Here is a 20,345-nt window from a genome sequence, read left to right on the forward strand (position 1 = left end):
TTAAAACTTAAGATTCAACATAGATTAAGAATTACACTTACAATTGTAAAGGAAAACACCAAATGATGAAGTGTAATGGAGTTAGGAATGTGAATTAGGAGAAATTTTGAAAGGATGTTAAAATGAAAATGATTAAGGAATTAAGAAGGGTTAATTATATGGGATTAATGCCTTGATCCTTTATTAACCTAAGGGAGTTACAAGCTCCACCAAAAGTCTCTCTTTTATTTATTTATTTTTTTTTTGAAAATAAAAGATGGGTTTAAGGAAAGGTTTGGGCCCAAATAATTCTAATTGCCAAAAAGGATTGCAAATCTCATGACCAAGCCCAATAATAAATAAAATATATATATAGAAATAATATTATTAGTGAATTATTAAATATATCGGGGAAAAAATATCGGGAAAATATCGGGGTGTTACAATTCCCACCAATTTCAAGCACTTTCTACACCAATTTAAAAGTTGATTTTGTTTGGCACCAAAAGTCTGAAATTTTTTTTCAGTACAAGGCCAAAATTACATCGAACATCTAATTAAGTCTGGAATTACATAATTAAGTCCTACGTTTACAATAATTTTTGGAAATTACGTAAATTTCTCAAGAGTACTAAAGAAAATTAGATACATCAGTTACGGTATCTCAGATAGCCTTCTCAATCATGTGAGTGCGAATTTTTTTGCGATAATTGACTTCAGATTTTCTAAATTACCAAAAATGACGCATTAATAATTTCTTAAATAGCCACCAAATTATAAACAACCAAATTTTCAAATTGAAAAAATCATCACATTATCCAAATTTATTTGAAACCCCAAATTAAAATGTCCGAAAGTAAGGAAATCAGAAGGAAATCAGAAACTGCCGCCAGTGCAAGAAAAGAAAATTAATGTCTGGCGCCATTAATTCAACCAAAATTTCAAAGCACACAGCAATCAAACTAGGAGGGGCATAATTAAATTGAGATTAATGGGTATTAGGCGCTAAAAATGAATTGTAAAACAGCAAAAAAATTCAATCATTACATGAAAAAACAGAAACAATAAATAGACAATGATAATGGTCATTTATTACACATTCATCTAAAAAAATGGCCCCTTTAAAAAACTTAAGTACACAACAAAGAACACAAATAATGCAGAAGCTGCTGTCTGCATTAAATAAGAAGGGCAAACCAGTGCTAGGCACAATTAATGCACTTGCAACTGAGTTTCAAGTGTGTAGGAAAACAATCACACATTTGTGGAATGATGTGAAGAAGCAGATCACAAACAACACCACAGTGATTAACCCCAACAGCAAGAGAGTGGGCAGAGAAGCAGCAAACAAAATCAAATTCGATGCAGAAAAGTTTAAAGCTATTAAATATGAACTTAAGGGTACTTAGCATTCAGTAGCAAAGTAGATGGACGTGTCACAAACAACGGTGTGTAGGTGGAAGAAGAACAAAGTCATAAAAAAGCACACAAACGCAATCAAACCGACTTTGAATGAAAACAACAAGCTACACAGGTTAAGCTTTGCATTATCTAAATGTGAATATGATGAACAAAATGATGCATTCAAGTTTAAGCCATATACTAACATTGTTCACATAGATGAAAAAAACTTCTATCTATCCCGAGAGACACAGAGTTATTATCTAGCTCCGGGTGAAGTAGAACCACATAGAGAGTGTCAATCAAAGAGGTTCATTCCAAAAATCATGTTTATGTGTGCTGTTGCAAAGCCAATCTTTACAACTGATGGTGATGTTTTTTTTAATGGTAAGATAGACATTTGGCCATTTATTACACAGGAGCCAGCAAAAAGAAGCTCCAAGAACAGGAAAAAGGGGGAGTTGGAAACAAAACCAATACAATCAATCACGAAAGAGCACATTAGAGCAATGCTTATTACTAATGTGCTGCCAACCATAAGAGCAAAATGGCTTGAAGGATTGTCAAAGCATATTTACATTCAACAAGACAATGCCAAACCACATATAGCACATAATGACAGAGAATTTTTAGAAGAGGCAATGAAAGATGGATTTAATATACAATTAGTGCAACAACCTCCAAATTTCCCTGACATGAACGTACTAGATCTAGGTTTTTTTAGATCAATTCAAGCTTTGCAATATCAAAAAGCTGCTTACAATGTAACAGAATTAGTTAGGGCTGTGAATAATGCATTTCAGAATCTAAGTCCACAATGTTTATGGTTTGTATTCATCACTTTACAAGCTTGTATGATAGAGGTCATGAAATCACAAGGAGGATTTGACTATCACATTCCTCACATGAACAAAACAAAGGCAGCAAGGGAAGGGACTTTACCAGATTACCTAAGTATTGAAAAACAACTGGTTGTTGATTCACTTCAACATTTATTCACAAAGCTAAGTACAGATAAAATGAATCAGCTTGTTGAACTGATTGGCTATACAGGGGGGATTGATCAAGGGGATTGGAATGTAGAATTATCAGAAAACAGCAACAACCAATTTCAACAGAAGAAACAGAAATCAGCATATGAACAACATAACAGCAACCAACAAAATTTTTTGGGACATACAGTAAAGCAACAACAGCACAGAACAACAGCCAACACAACCTTAACCAACACAGCAACATGTTTCAAATGTAAATTCCTTTTGACTTTGGACATATTTTTGGGATCTTTAACATGGGATGTTTCAGATGCAAACAACAAAAATTTTATGTAGTTTTCAATGAAACATTTGTATTCAAATATACATTAATGAAAAATTGGTTGTTTTAGTACTCTCAGGTATACTTATTTTCTTTTTTTGAAATCATTGAGTGGAAAATCGAACATCATTGTGCATAAAACGTTGGAAAACAATCCAAACCCCCTTTGTTCGATTTTATGATGGCTAAAAAATGCTCTCACTTACAGATCACAGAGCAATGAAATAAAATGCGTACAAAAACATTTAAATTAAAAATCATCATCAGTCAAAATCAACATGCATCAACAGGAACAGAAACTCACTTGAGAAAGGACCAAGCTTATCAAGCCAATCTTCTTCTTCACAATCAGTATTCGAAAAAACAGCATCAATGGAAGAATATTCACGATCAGGATACATATCAGGCTCAGGTGTGTAAATAGGTTCACCTTCAGAGTCAAGTTCTCTTCCCCACTTAGGATCAGTCTCAATAGAAGTTGAGTCATCATAGTAATCAAAAGACTCTTCCTCAAACGATTTCAGTCCAGATCTAGGGTTTCCATCATTGAACCCCTTAAACTCTATCTTAGAAGGCGATTTGTAAGGAGATTTGAGGATTCTCAGAAGTAAAGAAGTACGCGAGTTAGGGTTTTTCATGGGTGAGTTGATTGTCGAGTTAGGGTTCTTCAGGGGGGATTTAAAAGGCGAACTGAAGTTTGCCATGAGAACAACACGAAAGAAATTAAGGAATAAGGTGAAGCTTCAACCCAGATCTAGGGTTATCAGAGAACAACACCAAAAAAATTAAGGAAGACGGTGAAGCTTCAACCCAGATTTAAGGTTATCAGAGAACAACACGAAAGAAATTAAGGAAGACGGTGAAGCTTCAACCCAAATTTAGGGTTATCAGAGAACAACACGAAAGAAATTAAGGAAGACAATGAAGCTTCAACCCAGAATTAGGGTTATCAGAGAACAACACGAAAGAACTTAAGGAAGAAGGTGAAGCTTCAACCCAAAATTAAGGTTCTTAAATGAGTACAATACGAAAACGGCAAGGGGAACGGGGATGGGTAGGGTTTTAGGGTTAAAAAGGGAGGGAGTGTTTAAATGGGTGGGTATGTTAATTAGGATTTAGATATGTTGATTAATTAAAAGGAAGGAAAATTAGTATGGGTAATGGAGGGTATAATTGAAAATAGAATAAAACTACTAAGGGCATAAAAGTCAAAAATGCATACCAAAAATAGAAATGAGACAATTAAGGTGACTTGACCATAAAAGGAAATGGAACGCATAAGCTGAATAGGAGGGAGTACATTTTATTAGTTATTGAAGTCCTTATTCTTATTGTCATATGATTTTGAATAGCATCTCCTTAGTTTATAAGATGTGTGCATGTGATATTTCTCCAATTATTTAATGGCATTTACAATTAGTCCAGCTCAACTTAATTACATGATTACATCTAAATGTTAAAATCAAAAATTTGCAAACGGCGCATGATTTTGTAATGAATAAAGTAAGAGGACGAATTCCAAGAAATGCCAACTTGGGCCAATCCTAGTCGTAGATACCCTTTGAATGGTAATGATTTCATTATTTAATTGGGTAGCCCTGGCTTTTATAAAGATAATTGAAGCTTTTGACTCATCTTTGTTAATAGTAGTAATTAGTAAACCATCCAATATCTATGTGGAAACTATATAACTTCATACTAAAATTGATATTTTCTAAGAAAAAAAAAATATTTGATAAAAATGAATTGGAGAATTAAATTGTGGGATAAAATTAATAGATAATAATGAGTTAACTAATTAGTAGAGATTATTTTGAGCGAATGAGTCATAGTTAAATAAATTCTCCAATAATTAGTACGCCTAGTTTCATTCTTTATTTCTATTTGAGAGTTAATTGATCGTTATTTATTGTTTTTGTTGAAGATTTGAGTGCATTAAGTCCACAAGGCTATGGCATGGCATTAGGACACCATTATAGTATGTTTGATAAAAAAAAAAGTACGTCCCAAAAGATTACTTAAAAGAAAAGTTAAAAATTAACTTTGTCTTCGAACAAATTAAAAAGTTGAAGTTGAGTCAACTTTTTTTGACGTACATAAGAAAGTCGATTTAGGTCAAACTTTGAAAAGTTACGCTAGTTTGTTAATTCTTATTATTTACTTCCTCTATTTTTGGAATTAATTATATTGTATAATTGTGATTATAAGTTATAAATAATGACTAATTACGCAAAAAAAAAAAAAGATATAGTTAATACATTTTCTAATCTCTCTATAAAATTAAGCAATCTCCATCACTATAAACCTCTCTTCTTCTCCAAAACCAGAACCACCATTGAAGTCATTGAAAGCTTTAATAAAGCTATTAATCAATAAAACATATAGCCTACGAACTACATTAAAAGAAGCGCATTAAATCTTTTTGTGTTGCTTTATTGATGATATATTTGCAAAATTGTTAGTTCTTGCTTTAGAGTTTCCGTTTTCCAATTTTTCCCAATTTGATTAAGTGCTCAAGCCTACTTAATTAGGTTTATTTTTATGCAAGGAGTTGGCGGCGTTCCAGTCTTGCTCCCCTCATTTCGTGTTTTATTTCCTATGAAGAACCGTTAATTATGAATAATACTTGAATTGTCTGGATCTTTCAGTATTATAAAATATAAATTTACGAAATTAAGGTAACCAAAACAATTAAATTTGTTTATTATGAAGTTCACCATTAATAACTAATCACAGCCTAGAGTTATACAACTACTAGAATTATTTTCCTTCTCTTATGAGTCTATTAAGAAGTTACACTTATCCCTTAAATTATCATAAGTTATAAGTTTACTTTCCTAAAGACTTAGTAGAACAACACGCCACCAAACTCGAACTCAACCAAATTCAGACTCAATGACCTGTAAAAATAAAGAGATACTGAACTTAACGTGAAAATTTGAAACAAGTAAGCAAAAAGATATAAAAAGTTCATACAATAGCAAACTTTGTAAAATAATTTCCAAAATAAGCAGTTTTTCCCTAAAGCTGTAGTTTGGTGCTATTCATTGTTAGTAACAGCGAACAAAGATTAGAGGTTAAAAAAAGTCAAAGAATTTGTTCTCTGTTACTAACAACGAACAAAGACTTTGACTATTTTTGACCTCCAGTCTTTGTTCGTTGTTAGTAACAACAAACAAATGCGAGCTAAAAACAACATATCCCCCTATTTGACAAGGTTTTAGTTATGTTCGCTGTTAGTAATAGCGAATAGAACCTTTGCTTTTTTTGAACCCTCTCCCTTTGTTCGCTGTTACTAAGTGCGAACAGCCCCAAACCTCAAGTTTAAGAAAAAATTGCTTATTTTGGAGAATGATTTTAATAGTTAGCTATAATGTGATTTTTTTATTAAATTTTCACTTAACTTACACTTACACTTACTAAGGTAATTTTTAAAATAAACATGATATGCAATTTTGATCTTGGTATGTAATTTTAAAAGTCCCATGAACATAATAATAAAATTGTAAACTCAAATAATTACAATTCAATCTAATAACATGATATCTAATCTAAAGATTAAAAAAGTTTAAAATCCTCTTGCTATTTATCCCTCGAAAATAATAATTTGTAAGTTTTTAACTGAGGAGAATTAATTCTGCATATGATATTATGGTTGTATTAGTATATTTTCTCATGTTTACAAAGTTTTTATCTATAACTTAAAATTTAACTTAAACGGCTGCTTCAATCTCAGATTTTTAAATAATTCAAAAATATTTGATATTTAAATCATTCTTCCTTTAGATTAGAACATGCATAACAACTCAACATAAATATGAAATATAGTTTATACTCTAAAAATATATATTTGGATGAAGTAAATTACATATCAATTTGACATTTTCAACTATAAACTTGACCAATTAAATTCTAAATCAACAATTAATATTACTCTAAAAATTAGGAATTGGGTGTCTAATATGTAAAGTTCAAATTTCAAATCCTCAAATTTAGCAAGTAATTAGGTTTTTACTAATTCTAAATTGTTCAAACTTATTAAATAAATTAAACCTTAATCAATTTCAACTATTTTGTAAACATTTTACCTAAACTTAAACATATGAATTTATCTTATAATATTGACTATCATCCTACAATATTTAACGAATAATAATAATAATAATAATAATAATAAGTCAATATCCTACGTAGTCTTTAAATAATTAATTAAATACACAAGTTTACGTTTTATCTAAACTTACGTAATCCTTAGCAAATTACTTATTGGACGTACACCTCCTGCCAGCTCAGCAGGAGGGTATTAGGGTCCTTTCCTTTATTTGTTTTTTCTGTATTTTTCTTCTTTATGTATATATAGCTTTCCCTTTCCCTTTGTAGAGTTAGTTTTTCAATTTTTCAGATTTGCAATTAATAAAAGCTTTCTCTTCTTCTTCCTTTTCCTGCTTCTGTTGAATATATGAATTAGCCTTGTACCTTCGTCTGAATCATCATCTTTATCATGGTATCAGAGCAAGGTCGATCGATCAATCTTCCGATTTCAGGCGATTTTCCATTTTTGCATGATTACCCTTGATCTGAGATAAGTTTCATTTTTTTTTCTTCTCTCATTGCTGTTTTTTTTGGAAATCTGCTTTCTTGATTTCTTTCCCCTTCTCCGTTCTTCCCTGTTGGTTTTATCCCTCTTCTGTTCTTCAAACAAAAAAATATGTCCACAGAATCACATCAATCTACTCAATCTGCTAATTTTGCTTGTGTTCTCCCAAACAATGATCCTTCTAGTGTGTACTATATTCATCCTTCCGATTACACACCCCAACTTCTTGTTACTTCTAAATTTAATGGCACTGGTTTTCACAATTGGAAAAAATGTATTTTAATGGCTTTTTCTGCCAGAAACAAACTTGATTTCCTTCATGAAACTCTTCCTAAACTTGACACAACACATTCTAACTATTCTTCCTGGATTAGATGTAATGACATGATAATGTCATGGATTATCTTTAATCTTGATCCAAGAATTGCAGAAAGTGTTATGTAGCACTGCCTCTGATATTTGGCAAGATCTTGAAGAAAGATTTGCTTATAGTTCTCATACTAAGATCTATAATCTGGAGAAACAGTTGGCTGACGTTGACCAAGGGAATCTTAGTGTTCTTGACTTTTACACCAAATTCAAGGTTCTTTGGGATGACCTTAATTCTATAGATCTTTTACCTACCTGTACTTGTAACAATTGTACCTACAATATGACTGGCAGATTTCTTAAACAACAACAGAACAGAAAGCTTATCAGATTCATGATGAAACTCAACGAACAATTCTCAGGCATTAGAAGCAATGTGCTAATGATGAAAGATCTACCACACCTATCAGAAGCTTATAGGCTGTTTGCACAAGAAGAAACTCACAAAGAAATTGCTCAGAATACTACAGTGAATGAACCTTTGGGTTTTGCCATTACTCAAAACAAACCATACAATACTGCTCCCTACAAATCTCAAAATTACAAATCTTATTCTTTTCCAAATACTGATAGACTAAACACAAATCAAAAGTTCACTCCCAGCACCAAAAGACCATCATCATCTTACTTCTGTACTCATTGCAAAGTACCAGGTCACAGCTATGAAAGATGCTTTAAAATTCATGGTTATCCAGTAGGATTTAAGGGCTTCAAAGACAAAAAGTTTGCAGCCTCGATTTAATCTTCTCAGAGCTCTCAGACTTCTCTTAATGAATCTTCTTTTACTCCAAGTATCAGTGTTGATCAATACAACTACCTAATGGAAGTTCTAAAAAACCAAGCACCTGATTCTTCAATCACAAGTGGAATTACAGACCTTGAAACAAATTATCAGGCTAATCTAGCAGGTATTGTAAGCTTGTTCTCTTGTTCTAACTCTCAGTGGATAATTGATAGTGGGGTTACATATCACATTTGCAATAATTTAAATTCATTTACTGATTTTAAATCTTTTACTGGCTCCATAATCATTCCTAATGGAAAAAGGGTTCACATACACCACATTGGCACTATCATTCTCAACTCCAATATTACTTTGCACAATGTTCTACACGCTCCTGATTTTTATTTCAATCTCCTCTCTGTCACTAAGCTTTGTTCAGATCTTTCTTCTACAATATACTTTACTCATAACTCTTGTTTCATTCAGGGGCACTCCTTGAAAGAGCCTCCAACTCTTCTTGGTAATCTTGCTGATGGATTATATCTGGTCAAGAACTCTCTGGCTTCTCAGTCCTCTCACAGTGCTCATACGGCCCACCCTTCACCTACTACTGTTGCTTCTCGTATCAATAAAGCCCAACTATGGCACTTAAGATTAGGCCATATTCCTTTCTCACAAATTAAACATGTTATTCCTGATTGTTTTGTAACTGATTGTATTAACAATAGTTTCTGTCACATTTGTCCTGCTGCCAAGCAAACTAGACTTTCTTTTCCCACTAGCTCAATAAAATCTACTAAACCTTTTCAGCTATTACATATAGACCTATGGGGTCCCTATAGAGTTACAACTCACAATAATTGTAATCAATTTGTTACTATAGTTGATGATTACTCAAGGTATACTTGGACACACCTAATCAAATACAAGTCTGATATAGTAACTATTATGCATCAGTTTTTCTTACTTGTGGAAACTCAATTTCAAAAAAAAGTGCAAAAAATAAGATCTGATAATGCTCCTAAAATCTGTGAAGGACAAATGAAAGACTTATTAATCAAAAAGGGAATTTTACATGAAACTAGTTGTGTGAATACTCCTCAACAAAATGGTGTTGTTGAACGAAAACATAGACACCTTCTTGACACAGCAAGAGCTCTATTCTTTCAGGCAAAACTACCCATTCAATATTGGGGTGAATCTCTGCTTTGTGCCACATATCTCATAAATCGTATGCCTTTGAAACCCATAAATTTTCAAACTCCTTACCAGCTTCTATTTCAACACACACCAGATTTTTCCATTCTCAAAACTTTTGGCTGTTTAAGTTATATGACAACACAAAAACAAAATAGAACTAAATTTGATCCACGAGCCGTTCCATGTGTTTTTTTGGGGTATGCTATTGGTCAAAAAGGATACAAAGTATTAGATTTACAATCCCATAAAATATATGTCTCCAGAGATGTGATTTTCCATGAAATGCACTCATTTACAGTTTGTTCCTCCTACTTCTTTTTCTTCTGATCTATATCTCCCTTCCTCTACTCCCTTTACACATATGTCTCATTTTGACATTCCTGATGTTTTTCTTAATACAAACATCTTTCCTCAAAACACTTCCTCTCCTGATCCATCTACTACCTTTGATATCTCCTCTTCACAACACATTATTCCACAAGAAAATAAAATCAGACATTCCACAAGACCTAAGAAACCACCTTCTTATTTAAATGACTATCATTGTAACATGAGTATGCCACATTGGTGTAACTTGGTTTCTGACCTTCATGATGTAACTGAAATCAAAGAACCTGAGACTTATGAACAAGCTATTTTAGATTCCAAGTGGATCACTGCTATGAATACAGAAATACAGGCTCTAAAGGATAATCAAACTTGGGAGGAAGTCCCTCTTCCTACAGGAAAAAAGGCCATCCGCTGCAAATGGGTTTACAAGATTAAACTAAGGTCAAATGGAGAAATTGAAAGATACAAAGCAAGATTAGTAGCAAAGGGATATACTCAGAAACTTGGGATAGACTTTGATGAAACATTTTCTCCAGTAATCAAGATGCCTATCTTAAGGTGTATTTTAGCTTTGGCTGCACACAATAATTGGACAGTCTATCAATTGGATATCAACAATGCTTTTCTACATGGGAATTTATTTGAGGAAGTTTATATGCATATGCCTAAAGGTATAGCCAACACTGATAATAAAGTTTGCAGATTAAAGAAGTCCATTTATGGTTTAAAACAAGCATCTCGACAATGGTATGCAAAACTAGTCACAGCTCTGCAATCTCAAGGTTTTACTCACTCCAAATCAGATTACTCTTTATTCATCAAAAAATCCAATGGTCAAATTACTATTGCTGCAGTATACGTTGATGACATTGTCCTTACTGGTACTGACTCTAACACCATAACAGCTCTTAAAACACACCTTCATTCCTTGTTCAGCATCAAGGATTTAGGTCCAATAAATTACTTCCTTGGTATGAAAGTTACAAAAACTAATCAAGGTTTCATTTCATCCCAAGCAAAGTTTGCCCAAGATCTCATTAAGTTCAGTGGTTTTGAGATTCAGAAAACATCTCCAACACCTCTGCCTATCAACCTCAAATTACATACTGACAAAGGACATATCATACCCAACCCTTCCCATTATAGGTACTCAATTTCCTCACAAATACAAGACCAGATTTGAGCTATGCAGTTCAAACTCTCAGCCAATTCATGCACACTCCTAGAGAACCACACCTAGCTGCTCTACACCACGTTTTGCAGTATGTTTCTGGTACCCTTACTCAGGGCATTCTTCTCAATGGTGCTCCTAAATTGGTTCTACAAGCCTTCTCTGATGCTGATTGGGCAGCATGTCCCACCACAAGAAGATCTGTAACAGGTTATTTGGTATTGTTAGGTCAATTTCCCATTTCATGGAAAAGCAAGAAACAATCAGTTGTTTCCAGGTCTTCGTGTGAATCTGAATACAGAGCCATGGCATCTGCAGCTAGTGAACTCACTTGGTTAGTTCGATTACTTGAAGAATTGGGCATTCAAAACCTTACACCTATTACTCTACATTGTGATAATCAGTCCGCTATCTATATAGCCAAGAATCTTGTCTTCCATGATAGAACCAAACATATTGAAGTGGATTGCCACTTCACCAGGGACAAAGTGATGGAAGGTTTAATTCAATTAACTTATCATCCTACCAAGTCTCAACTTGCTAATCTCTTTACCAAAGCCTTGCCTTCTCCTCATTTTAACAAGCTGCTATCCAATTTGGGATTGGTTCCTACACCCAACCCCAGCTTGAAGGGGGGTATTGGACGTACACCTCCTGCCAGCTCAGCAGGAGGGTATTAGGGTCCTTTCCTTTATTTGTTTTTTCTGTATTTTTCTTCTTTATGTATATATAGCTTTCCCTTTCCCTTTGTAGAGATAGTTTTTCAATTTTCCAGATTTGCAATTAATAAAAGCTTTCTCTTCTTCTTCCTTTTCCTGCTTCTGTTGAATATATGAATTAGCCTTGTACCTTCGTCTGAATCATCATCTTTATCATTACTTAAATATACACTAATTTATTCTCTAACTTACTATGATTTAATGGTTATTTTGAATGTTGATCCATGTAATCTAACTCTTAGAGGATGAACTCTTGCATTCTGATCTTTTGTAAACAAATATTTAAAACAATAGAAAATATTAATATCCATGCACTATTTTAAAAACCCCTTTTAATAGAAAATCCCACAAATTGGAAGGATAATTCAAATAACGCATGCATTGAAAGTAAGTTTTGTACCTTCAAAGTATTTTTGATACATGCATATGAATACATATATGCTAATATATTTATAATTAGTATAGAAAATAATATATTAATAGTATTAAATTACATATTAATATTATTTTTAATAAAATACAATTACATAATAATAATAATAATAATAATAATAATATTATTATTATTATTATTATTATTATTATTATTGTTATTATTATTATTATTATTATTATTATTATTATTATTATTATTATTATTATTATTGTTATTATTATTATTATTATAATAGTCATAATTATGTGGTAGTGTCTAAGAAAAGTAATAGTAGTATGTAGCTAAAGTATAATAAAAGGCAGTACCAAATTATCTTCTGATCAAATTTAAGTCAAGCAATTCAATGTTTTAAAAGTCAAAATTGTCATAAAATAACGTAGTACAATTAACGCGTTTTAAGCATTTGCTATGAGCAAGTAGCCAAGACTCAAAAGTCAACACTATGTAATCCCTTTCTAATTTTGCTATATTTTTCCTTCTAATCTATTTATTTATTTGATTATGAACCATAACCTTTCTTAGTTATTAGTGAAATATGTAGTTTATATGTTTATCTCATTCACAAATTTTTTCTACTTTACATATAATCTTTTTTTTTTCTCCGCTGTCGTGAGTTGCTTATAAATTATAGGACAGAGAAAGTATTATATAGAATGTTGGAATAAGTAATGATATATGATGAAGAATAATAAACAAACTAATGCAAAGTTAACACCCAAAAACAGAGCGAGCAACAATAATGGCAACAAGCAAAATACACAATATATGAGGTATCTAATGATACCTGCCACTCAAACAAAGTATCTTATTATTAATATAAGCAAGAATATATTAATGACTCACCTTACAAGCTTCAAGAACACACTCTCAAAGCAAAAAATTGAACCTTGATGCCAATCTCCCTCAAATGCCCTAATACAAGTGGAGAAAACTCTCTTGGCTAAACCCTAGTAATCTCTTAGTATTAGGCTCTCACACTTACCCTAATACACTCCTAAGACCCCTTATATAGTCTCATGTCCTAATACACTCCAAAGACCCCTTATATAGTCCCATGACATATTTGGGAGCCTTAGGACAAACCCACAAAAGCCCACAAAGAATCGGACATAAAACAGAAACGCGTACTATGAGGAGCTGATCGTTGCTCGACCCGAGCAAGATCCACTCGACCACCCAAGCAAGAGTCCAGTAGCTTCTATCTTGCTGCCTCTGCTTGGCTCGACCGAGCCCATCAAACTCGACCACTCGAGCAAGCCTCAAAACCTTTCATGAGCACTCCCTTACCTTCATCAAGACACACTAAGTCTTCGACTTTGATCACTGCATGAAGTGATCCAAAACATGAGCCCTCATACTTCCTTGCACTCACAACCTTGTTCTCAAACGTACAAGCCAAAGAGTACGCTACGAGGTGATCGAGCTCACCTCCATCATGTTGAGATTTGAGGCTTGACTCAACATAGAATTTTTAAGTCTTTTACAAATTAATTTATAATAAATGTTATAAATGCTACTTAAAGCAAAAAAATTAGTAAAGTTTAGGGGTAAAAGTGTTGAAATAAAACATGAGGTTGTTTATGTGTCAAATTTTATTATTGAAAAAATATTAAACTTATTAAATTAATAAAAGTTTTATATTTCAAGACACTCTCGCAACTCTTTATTGACATTTGCTGCTTTCTAACTATTAAAGTTTTGAATTATAAAATTATTAGTTGAAAACCTCTCTCACTTGCTAAACGCAATAATTTTGACTTCCCTCTATATATACATGCTATATATTCATGTCCCAAAACAAACACTTCCATCTTGACTCAATATTGTAAGTCACATAATGGGAAAGCTTATTCCAAACTACTATGCATCTTTGACAACAGCATTTTTGCTTGTAACCATTTCCATCAACTTCCTACACACAACCAAAGCCCAAACTTGCAACCCAACGGGCTCTCTCATCGGCAAAAAGCCCCCCCCAGGTGAATGCGACCCTAGCGGTGCTGACTGCTGTAAAGCAGGCAGATCCTACCCCACTTACAAATGCTCGCCACGAGTCACCGACCAAACACAGGCCGTGCTAACCCTCAACAGCTTCGCAAAAGGAGGGGACGGAGGAGGCCCCTCCGCATGCGACGGAAAATACCACCCTGACAGCACCCCCGTGGTGGCGCTGTCGACAGGGTGGTACAAAGGTGGGTCCCGATGTGGTAACGAGATCACAATACGTGGGAATGGAAAGAGCACAAAAGCAAAGGTGGTTGACGAGTGTGATTCAATGGTTGGTTGTGATGAAGAGCACGGTTACCAAGTTCCGTGCAATAATAACATTGTTGATGCATCCAAGGCAGTGTGGAAAGCCCTTGGAGTGTCTCCTAACTCAGATCAATACGGTCAAATGCCTATTACTTGGTCTGATATCTGATGCTTAATTACTACCTACTAATTACTATTATATATATATATATATATATATATATATATATATATTGCTCAACTTATTATTATAATAATATCATCCAAGTGCTACTAATTAGTCAATGTATGCAAACATGCAATATAATATTAATGCAGCCTAGCTGTATAAGCTGAATAAGATATTACCCCTATATATGTTATATTTATATGTCATACCTTTTCATTATACGTAATCATCTTTTTTTCTCCTAACCTTTTAAAATATTTGGAATAGCACCCGAATCACATTTGGACTCAAGCACACATGCATGATCGAAGTGCAAGTCTACACCTAGAGAGTGAACAGTGTGTCTCGGCCCTTAGATCCAAATATAATTTAAATAAAATAAAGTCAACCCACTATAGAATAATTAACTTTTATTGTTAGCGGGAGAATTACAGAAATATGCAGATGAGATAAAGAGGGAACTCAGTTTGTGTATAATGAGATTAAGGGATGGGATGCGAAACAGTAAAGATTAATAGAAATGTGACAAAGTCGGTACAGGAGCCCCTTCTGATCAATACGATCCCAGCAGCACAGACAGCTGCAAAGCCAGGCACTCGTACACAACCTACAAGTGATCACCTAAACAATACCGTGCTGATTTTTTGAAGGGCTCAGAATATGATTGACACTACCACTCACACAATGCCCGCGTTGTGGCCCTATGGCAAAAGGATTGTAATCCAAGTATCTAAACACGAATATCAAATGCCTGTGGCTAGTGAGCCGAGAAAGAAATAAACATGATTTCATGTCAAAATAGAGGATCGGAGTATCAAGCCTAAAACGAGCCCTACTCCATTCTTTGGGTTGAGCTGCTGATATACATTAGTTAGATTAGACATAATTAGTGTAAACTTTAGGAGAACAAAAGAGCTATTTACAGCCATAACTACGCTTTCATCCACGCATCAAATCAATGTCCATGTGAGACTTTTGTATATCCAACGTCTGAGGAGCAGCCCAACCACCCATCGAGGATGTTGGAGACGATAGATTTTGGCTCTGACGACCACTTGGAGGACCCATCATCGTATTGTTAACTGTGTAATGTTCTGAATCTACACCACCTTCATTTCCTTCTTTCATCTTCTGATTTGTCTTCGGTGTATTGCACATAAAGCTCCCAACTATTACCTACATTTCCCAAAATCACTAAACATTTCAGAGTAGAAGTGATCAAATTCAACCCACTATGCAATGCACAGTCCAAACAGGCCTGAAAAGTCCGAAATTTGGGCCTGCGGGCTGATCAACTCTAAATTGTAGACAGAAAAGAAACACACTTCTTAGAACTGGTTTTAACTAATCTTTCCTCTCGCTTCTGATTATAAGGTTACTGAATTATTCCAAACAAAATGTTACATCATAATATTTTCAATTTCCAGGTTTCTCAAGTCATTGGAGAACAAATGCTAACCTGAACAGGACTGGCTGCAATCAGCATTCCACCAACAGCTCCACCAATGACACGGCCATCAGGACTCACAAGAGATATGCTGATACCGCCACTTCGATCACGATAATCATCAGTACCAAGATGCAAAAATGATCCAGTCAAGCATAATATATCAAAGCGCCCCTACAAAACTCAATTTTAGATGCTCAGTTGAACGCTTTAAAAGATTCAAAGAACAGTTTAAGCAAGATCAAAACAGACTATTCTGAAAACCATAATTTAACAATATATGGACTGTCAAATTGAATGATACCAGGAGTATGATCATGGTATGAGAGTAGAGGGACAGTCACATATATAAATTGGCGGACCCATTAAGGGGCACGGGAGTGCTTAGGCCCAAGTCATTATAAATTATACTCCTACTTATTTTCTATTGCCTAAGCTTCTCTCTACTTCACATAAAAGCTGGGCTCTACACCCACCGTTCTCCTAAATCCCAGCGACAATTTCTTATATATTCTTATATGTACGAGGGTATTGAACAAGTAGTCTTCTTATATATCAGAGCGTTAAAGACCTCATATGTGATGGTGCCACTGGACGTTGAGGGTTGCCGCAGAGTTGCTGTGGAGACAGAACCATTCGCCGACAATATGCATACAGCTCTAGGCCCTTGTTGTGCAAATGCTAAGAGTTTTGAACCGATATCCTGTACATTTGAGGACAAAGACAGTGAGACAGTATAATCAGAATATGTTCATTTTGCAATCAAATAAAGAAGCTGCCACTTTGGTTTTCAGTTAAATATTATTGAAATTTGTAATACAGTTTCTAAATTACAAACCTAGAATGATAGAGAATCACAATGCATAAGCTATTACATAAATACGCCATCAACCGAGAAAGAGTTTGGTTATCATAAGAATAACAACAACAATGGCAGATTCTTAATCCTAAAAGATTCGGGACGACTACATGAAATAATATATCAGTTCCAACGGTCATCTATAATGACTAACAATAACTAAAGACATATATATATATATATATATATATATATATATATATATATATATATATATATATATATATATATAATAAAAAATAAAAAAATAAAAAAAGAGGAGTAAAAAGAAGCATTAGTGCATAAGAGTGCAAGATAGCATACTTCCCCTGTTGCAACTAAGATGACATGAGGTGTAAACCCGCCACCCGCTGAACCAGACACCAATTTTCCTATCAAGAAAACATAATGACAGCCAACTATCAGTACTCCTACATAGTAATTTTAAGGACAAGTCAATATAAACATAGGAATAACATTGTATATGAAAAAGGCAACGCACATATGAGAATACGGAGTTTTAATCTACCTAGCATATTCTAGTAAGTAGTTTTCCCGAATGTGTAAGGCGCTCTTGCAATTCCTCTTACCAAATTCCATATATTTGTGCAATAAAAACTTGAGAGTGAAGTGAACTCAACTATACAAGTCGTTTTTAATTTTCAGTTCCGCTTACATTACATAGTTTGTCATCTGTGCCAAAACTATGGATGATGTATCGAATACCGATTGATATATGATGAACCATATATTATACGAGCACTTTAAAAGTTTGGTGAATCCATAATCTTTACCTAAACTAGCTACAGCCTCAAGAAAATCATCCTCAAGCTACCATAAAATAGTTTAAATTTATATGTCAACACATGTTTCCTTGAGGGAGTGAAAATCTTACCAAAGGGAGCCAATAGTTGCTTCCTTCCACTGCCAGGAGGTCGACCTCTACCCCGTTTCTCAGTTGAGGTGTTCAAAGCCCGAGGAGCAGCTGATACAGAGGAGAGGTTCAATGACATTTTCCCTTCAACACCATACTTCCGAGGCCTTCCTCTTTTCCTTCGCATTGGTGTAGCAGCCAGCTGCATTGAAGAAGGTGCACCTCCTACACCACGGCCATCAGATAGCACGGTTGAAGTAGGCTCCCCCATTAAACCCGGTCCTGACAAGTTGCCCCCAATATTCGGTTGGTAAGGCATCCCCGAACTAGACAATGAATGAACACCTTGTGGCCCGTGCAACTCGTTCATTCCTCTCGGCATATAATAGCCATCCGGTGCTGACATTGGCATGGATTCCCTCTCCATGCATTTAGCTCACAAAAATTCAACAGAAACTCACCTAAGCTCAATTGAGATATACCCTTAAATCAGCTTCACAAATCCTAAAAGTCCAAACTAAGTAATTTCTTTTCCTCTTTGCTCTATGTAGGCTTGAATACTACTTCTAAAACAAGCTCTTCTAGAGCAAAATTGATCAAATCTTCAATACAGATTCATGAGTAAGTTTATCATCAAATACACAGTGTTCTCTTTTCTCACGTGTACAGATCACTGGAAATTTCAGAAATTTATGCTATTAAAGAGCTGCAGAAAGCAAATTACAGACACTCCTTAAGTTTAGGCATGCATAAAGTACAGTAAATGAATACTCATAGAGCAGCAAAACAGGAGAAATATTCATAATTTTGGATAATTATAAACAAATTAAGCACATTTAACATGAAAGAGAATTGTTTAATATGATTTGAGCTTGTGTAATGATAAGAGTATAAGTAAACCCGGTAAACCCGGTAAGTAGATAAAAAGTTGGAACTCGGGGGCTTAAAACGAGGGTGGAAAGACCGAAGATGACCCGGAAGATAGGGAGCCAAAAAGCATTTGAAGAATTTAGAGTTATGGGTTGAAATGTAGATACTCAAAATGGATGGAGAATACAATTTATATGGACAACCACTTGCTTTTGGGATCAAGACTTGAGCTTTTTTTGTTACATAAACAGACTAAGCACATTAGAAGGACAAAAGAACTAAAACAGCAATGAATGAAACACTATACATAAACAAGAAAATTTACTACCCATGAACTACAAGAGCTAATAAACCATAAAGCTAAAAGAATAGCAAAGGTAGTCAAAATTTACCAATTAATGTTAAATAAACAGAGAAAATGGCAGAGGAAGCTCCATGAAAGTACTGAAAATGTGAATTAAAACTACTCCAAACAAAGAAAACCCATGAATAAGAACAAAAAGTAAAGCGGAAAGTACAAAGATTTTTCCTTGAAGGGGGGCAGGCAGAACTTAACAGAAAAGGGAAAACAAGAAAGTGGGTACTACCAGAAAAGATAGAAAAAAAAAAAGGGTTTAATAAGAAGAAAAAAAGGCCATAAATAAGTTATCATGTTATAGTGTATAGTAAGTGGGTAGAATGTAGGTGGTTTTCTTAAAGGGAAGGTTATCTTAACTTACAAATTGTGAGTGTTTTTCTGTGACTCTCTGGAGCTGAAGATGACACTTCGTTTTTTCCACTAAGAAGGGGACTCTGAATGTGAGAGGAGAGAACGACGATTTTGGAACTTTATCCAAAACTGTTTTTTTTTATTTATTTTTTATGTTTTCTTTTTTTTTATTTTTTATTTTTTATTGATATGGAAAAGGAAAGAAAAGAAAAGGGCTGCTTGTTTTCTCGTGGATAAACACCCCTTATTTGCTTATCTATCATATATGGGACTATCATCATCCACTTCTTTTTCTTTCTTCGGCATCGTTGCTCGTGCACCACAATCCCTATCCTAAACAAATATCCATCTACATTACAACCATTTCTTGGACCCACCTATCGTAAATTATACGCATTAGTATGATATTGTATGTTTTGTGTTAAGTTTATACATATTTGTTTTTTAACACCTCACCTTTTCAAAAAGGATTCCTTATACACCTATCAACTATTTCTTATTTAACCTATCTGAAATTTGAAATGTACACTCACTCAGTATGTACCAAAAAGGTATGTTTGACAATCAGGTCAATCTCCCATGCACATTTGTTTCCTGTACTAAAGTGCGTGCTAAGCAATCGAATCATTTGAGTTTGGTTTAAGTAATTTTGTGTAGTATATATTTACGTTGGGTTGAGTTATGTTGAGTTGGACTTTAATTGGTTGTTTTCATCCAAAAAAATAAGACTAATCGACTTTAGTTCAAATTGATGTGTTCCATCGAGCTCCTTTTGCCATGGATTTTTGTAGTAATTTTGTGATTACTAACTAAGATTGTAGTAGTTACTCGAATCCTCCTTTTCAATTGTTACAATCCACATATTCAAAAATAAATTTAGCAAATCAGAGTGTGCATATTGCACATGAGTGAAGTAGCAGTTAAGAAAATTCGTAGCAAGGC

At 34.0% G+C, this 20,345-nt stretch overlaps 4 protein-coding genes across 7 annotated transcripts; 3 read left to right on the forward strand and 1 right to left on the reverse strand.

Moving 5' to 3' along the window:
• Positions 1 to 1,406: 1,406 nt before the first annotated feature.
• LOC130810199 (uncharacterized) lies at positions 1,407 to 2,711 on the forward strand. The gene has a single exon (XM_057676173.1). It carries the CDS (start codon positions 1,407 to 1,409, stop codon positions 2,709 to 2,711), a length of 1,305 nt encoding a protein of 434 aa, XP_057532156.1.
• Positions 2,712 to 7,405: 4,694 nt separating this feature from the next.
• LOC130810200 (uncharacterized) lies at positions 7,406 to 8,405 on the forward strand. Its single transcript, XM_057676174.1, has 2 exons — positions 7,406 to 7,670; positions 7,762 to 8,405. Exons 1-2 carry the CDS (start codon positions 7,406 to 7,408, stop codon positions 8,403 to 8,405), a joined length of 909 nt encoding a protein of 302 aa, XP_057532157.1.
• A 5,555-nt stretch (positions 8,406 to 13,960) lies between these two features.
• LOC130811296 (putative ripening-related protein 1) lies at positions 13,961 to 15,131 on the forward strand. The gene has a single exon (XM_057677539.1). The coding sequence runs from the start codon at positions 14,081 to 14,083 to the stop codon at positions 14,663 to 14,665; it is 585 nt and encodes a 194-aa protein (XP_057533522.1). The 5' UTR covers positions 13,961 to 14,080; the 3' UTR covers positions 14,666 to 15,131.
• A 348-nt stretch (positions 15,132 to 15,479) lies between these two features.
• Positions 15,480 to 19,581, reverse strand: LOC130811295 (AT-hook motif nuclear-localized protein 9). Of its 4 annotated transcripts, none has more exons than XM_057677535.1 (6): positions 19,087 to 19,581; positions 17,846 to 18,497; positions 17,275 to 17,342; positions 16,684 to 16,815; positions 16,125 to 16,286; positions 15,480 to 15,841 (listed from the first exon to the last, which is right to left on the reverse strand). In XM_057677535.1, the coding sequence occupies exons 2-6, from the start codon at positions 18,249 to 18,251 to the stop codon at positions 15,605 to 15,607; spliced, it is 1,005 nt and encodes a 334-aa protein (XP_057533518.1). In that variant the 5' UTR covers positions 18,252 to 18,497; positions 19,087 to 19,581; the 3' UTR covers positions 15,480 to 15,604. The 4 variants fall into 4 exon arrangements, with proteins under 4 accessions (XP_057533518.1, XP_057533517.1, XP_057533519.1 ...); XM_057677534.1 differs by having other exon boundaries at positions 17,846 to 18,530; XM_057677536.1 differs by having other exon boundaries at positions 17,846 to 18,285; positions 19,087 to 19,397.
• Positions 19,582 to 20,345: the final 764 nt, after the last annotated feature.

This window comes from Amaranthus tricolor, chromosome 4, assembly GCF_026212465.1.
Source record: "Amaranthus tricolor cultivar Red isolate AtriRed21 chromosome 4, ASM2621246v1, whole genome shotgun sequence".
NCBI classification, from domain to species: Eukaryota; Viridiplantae; Streptophyta; class Magnoliopsida; order Caryophyllales; family Amaranthaceae; genus Amaranthus; species Amaranthus tricolor.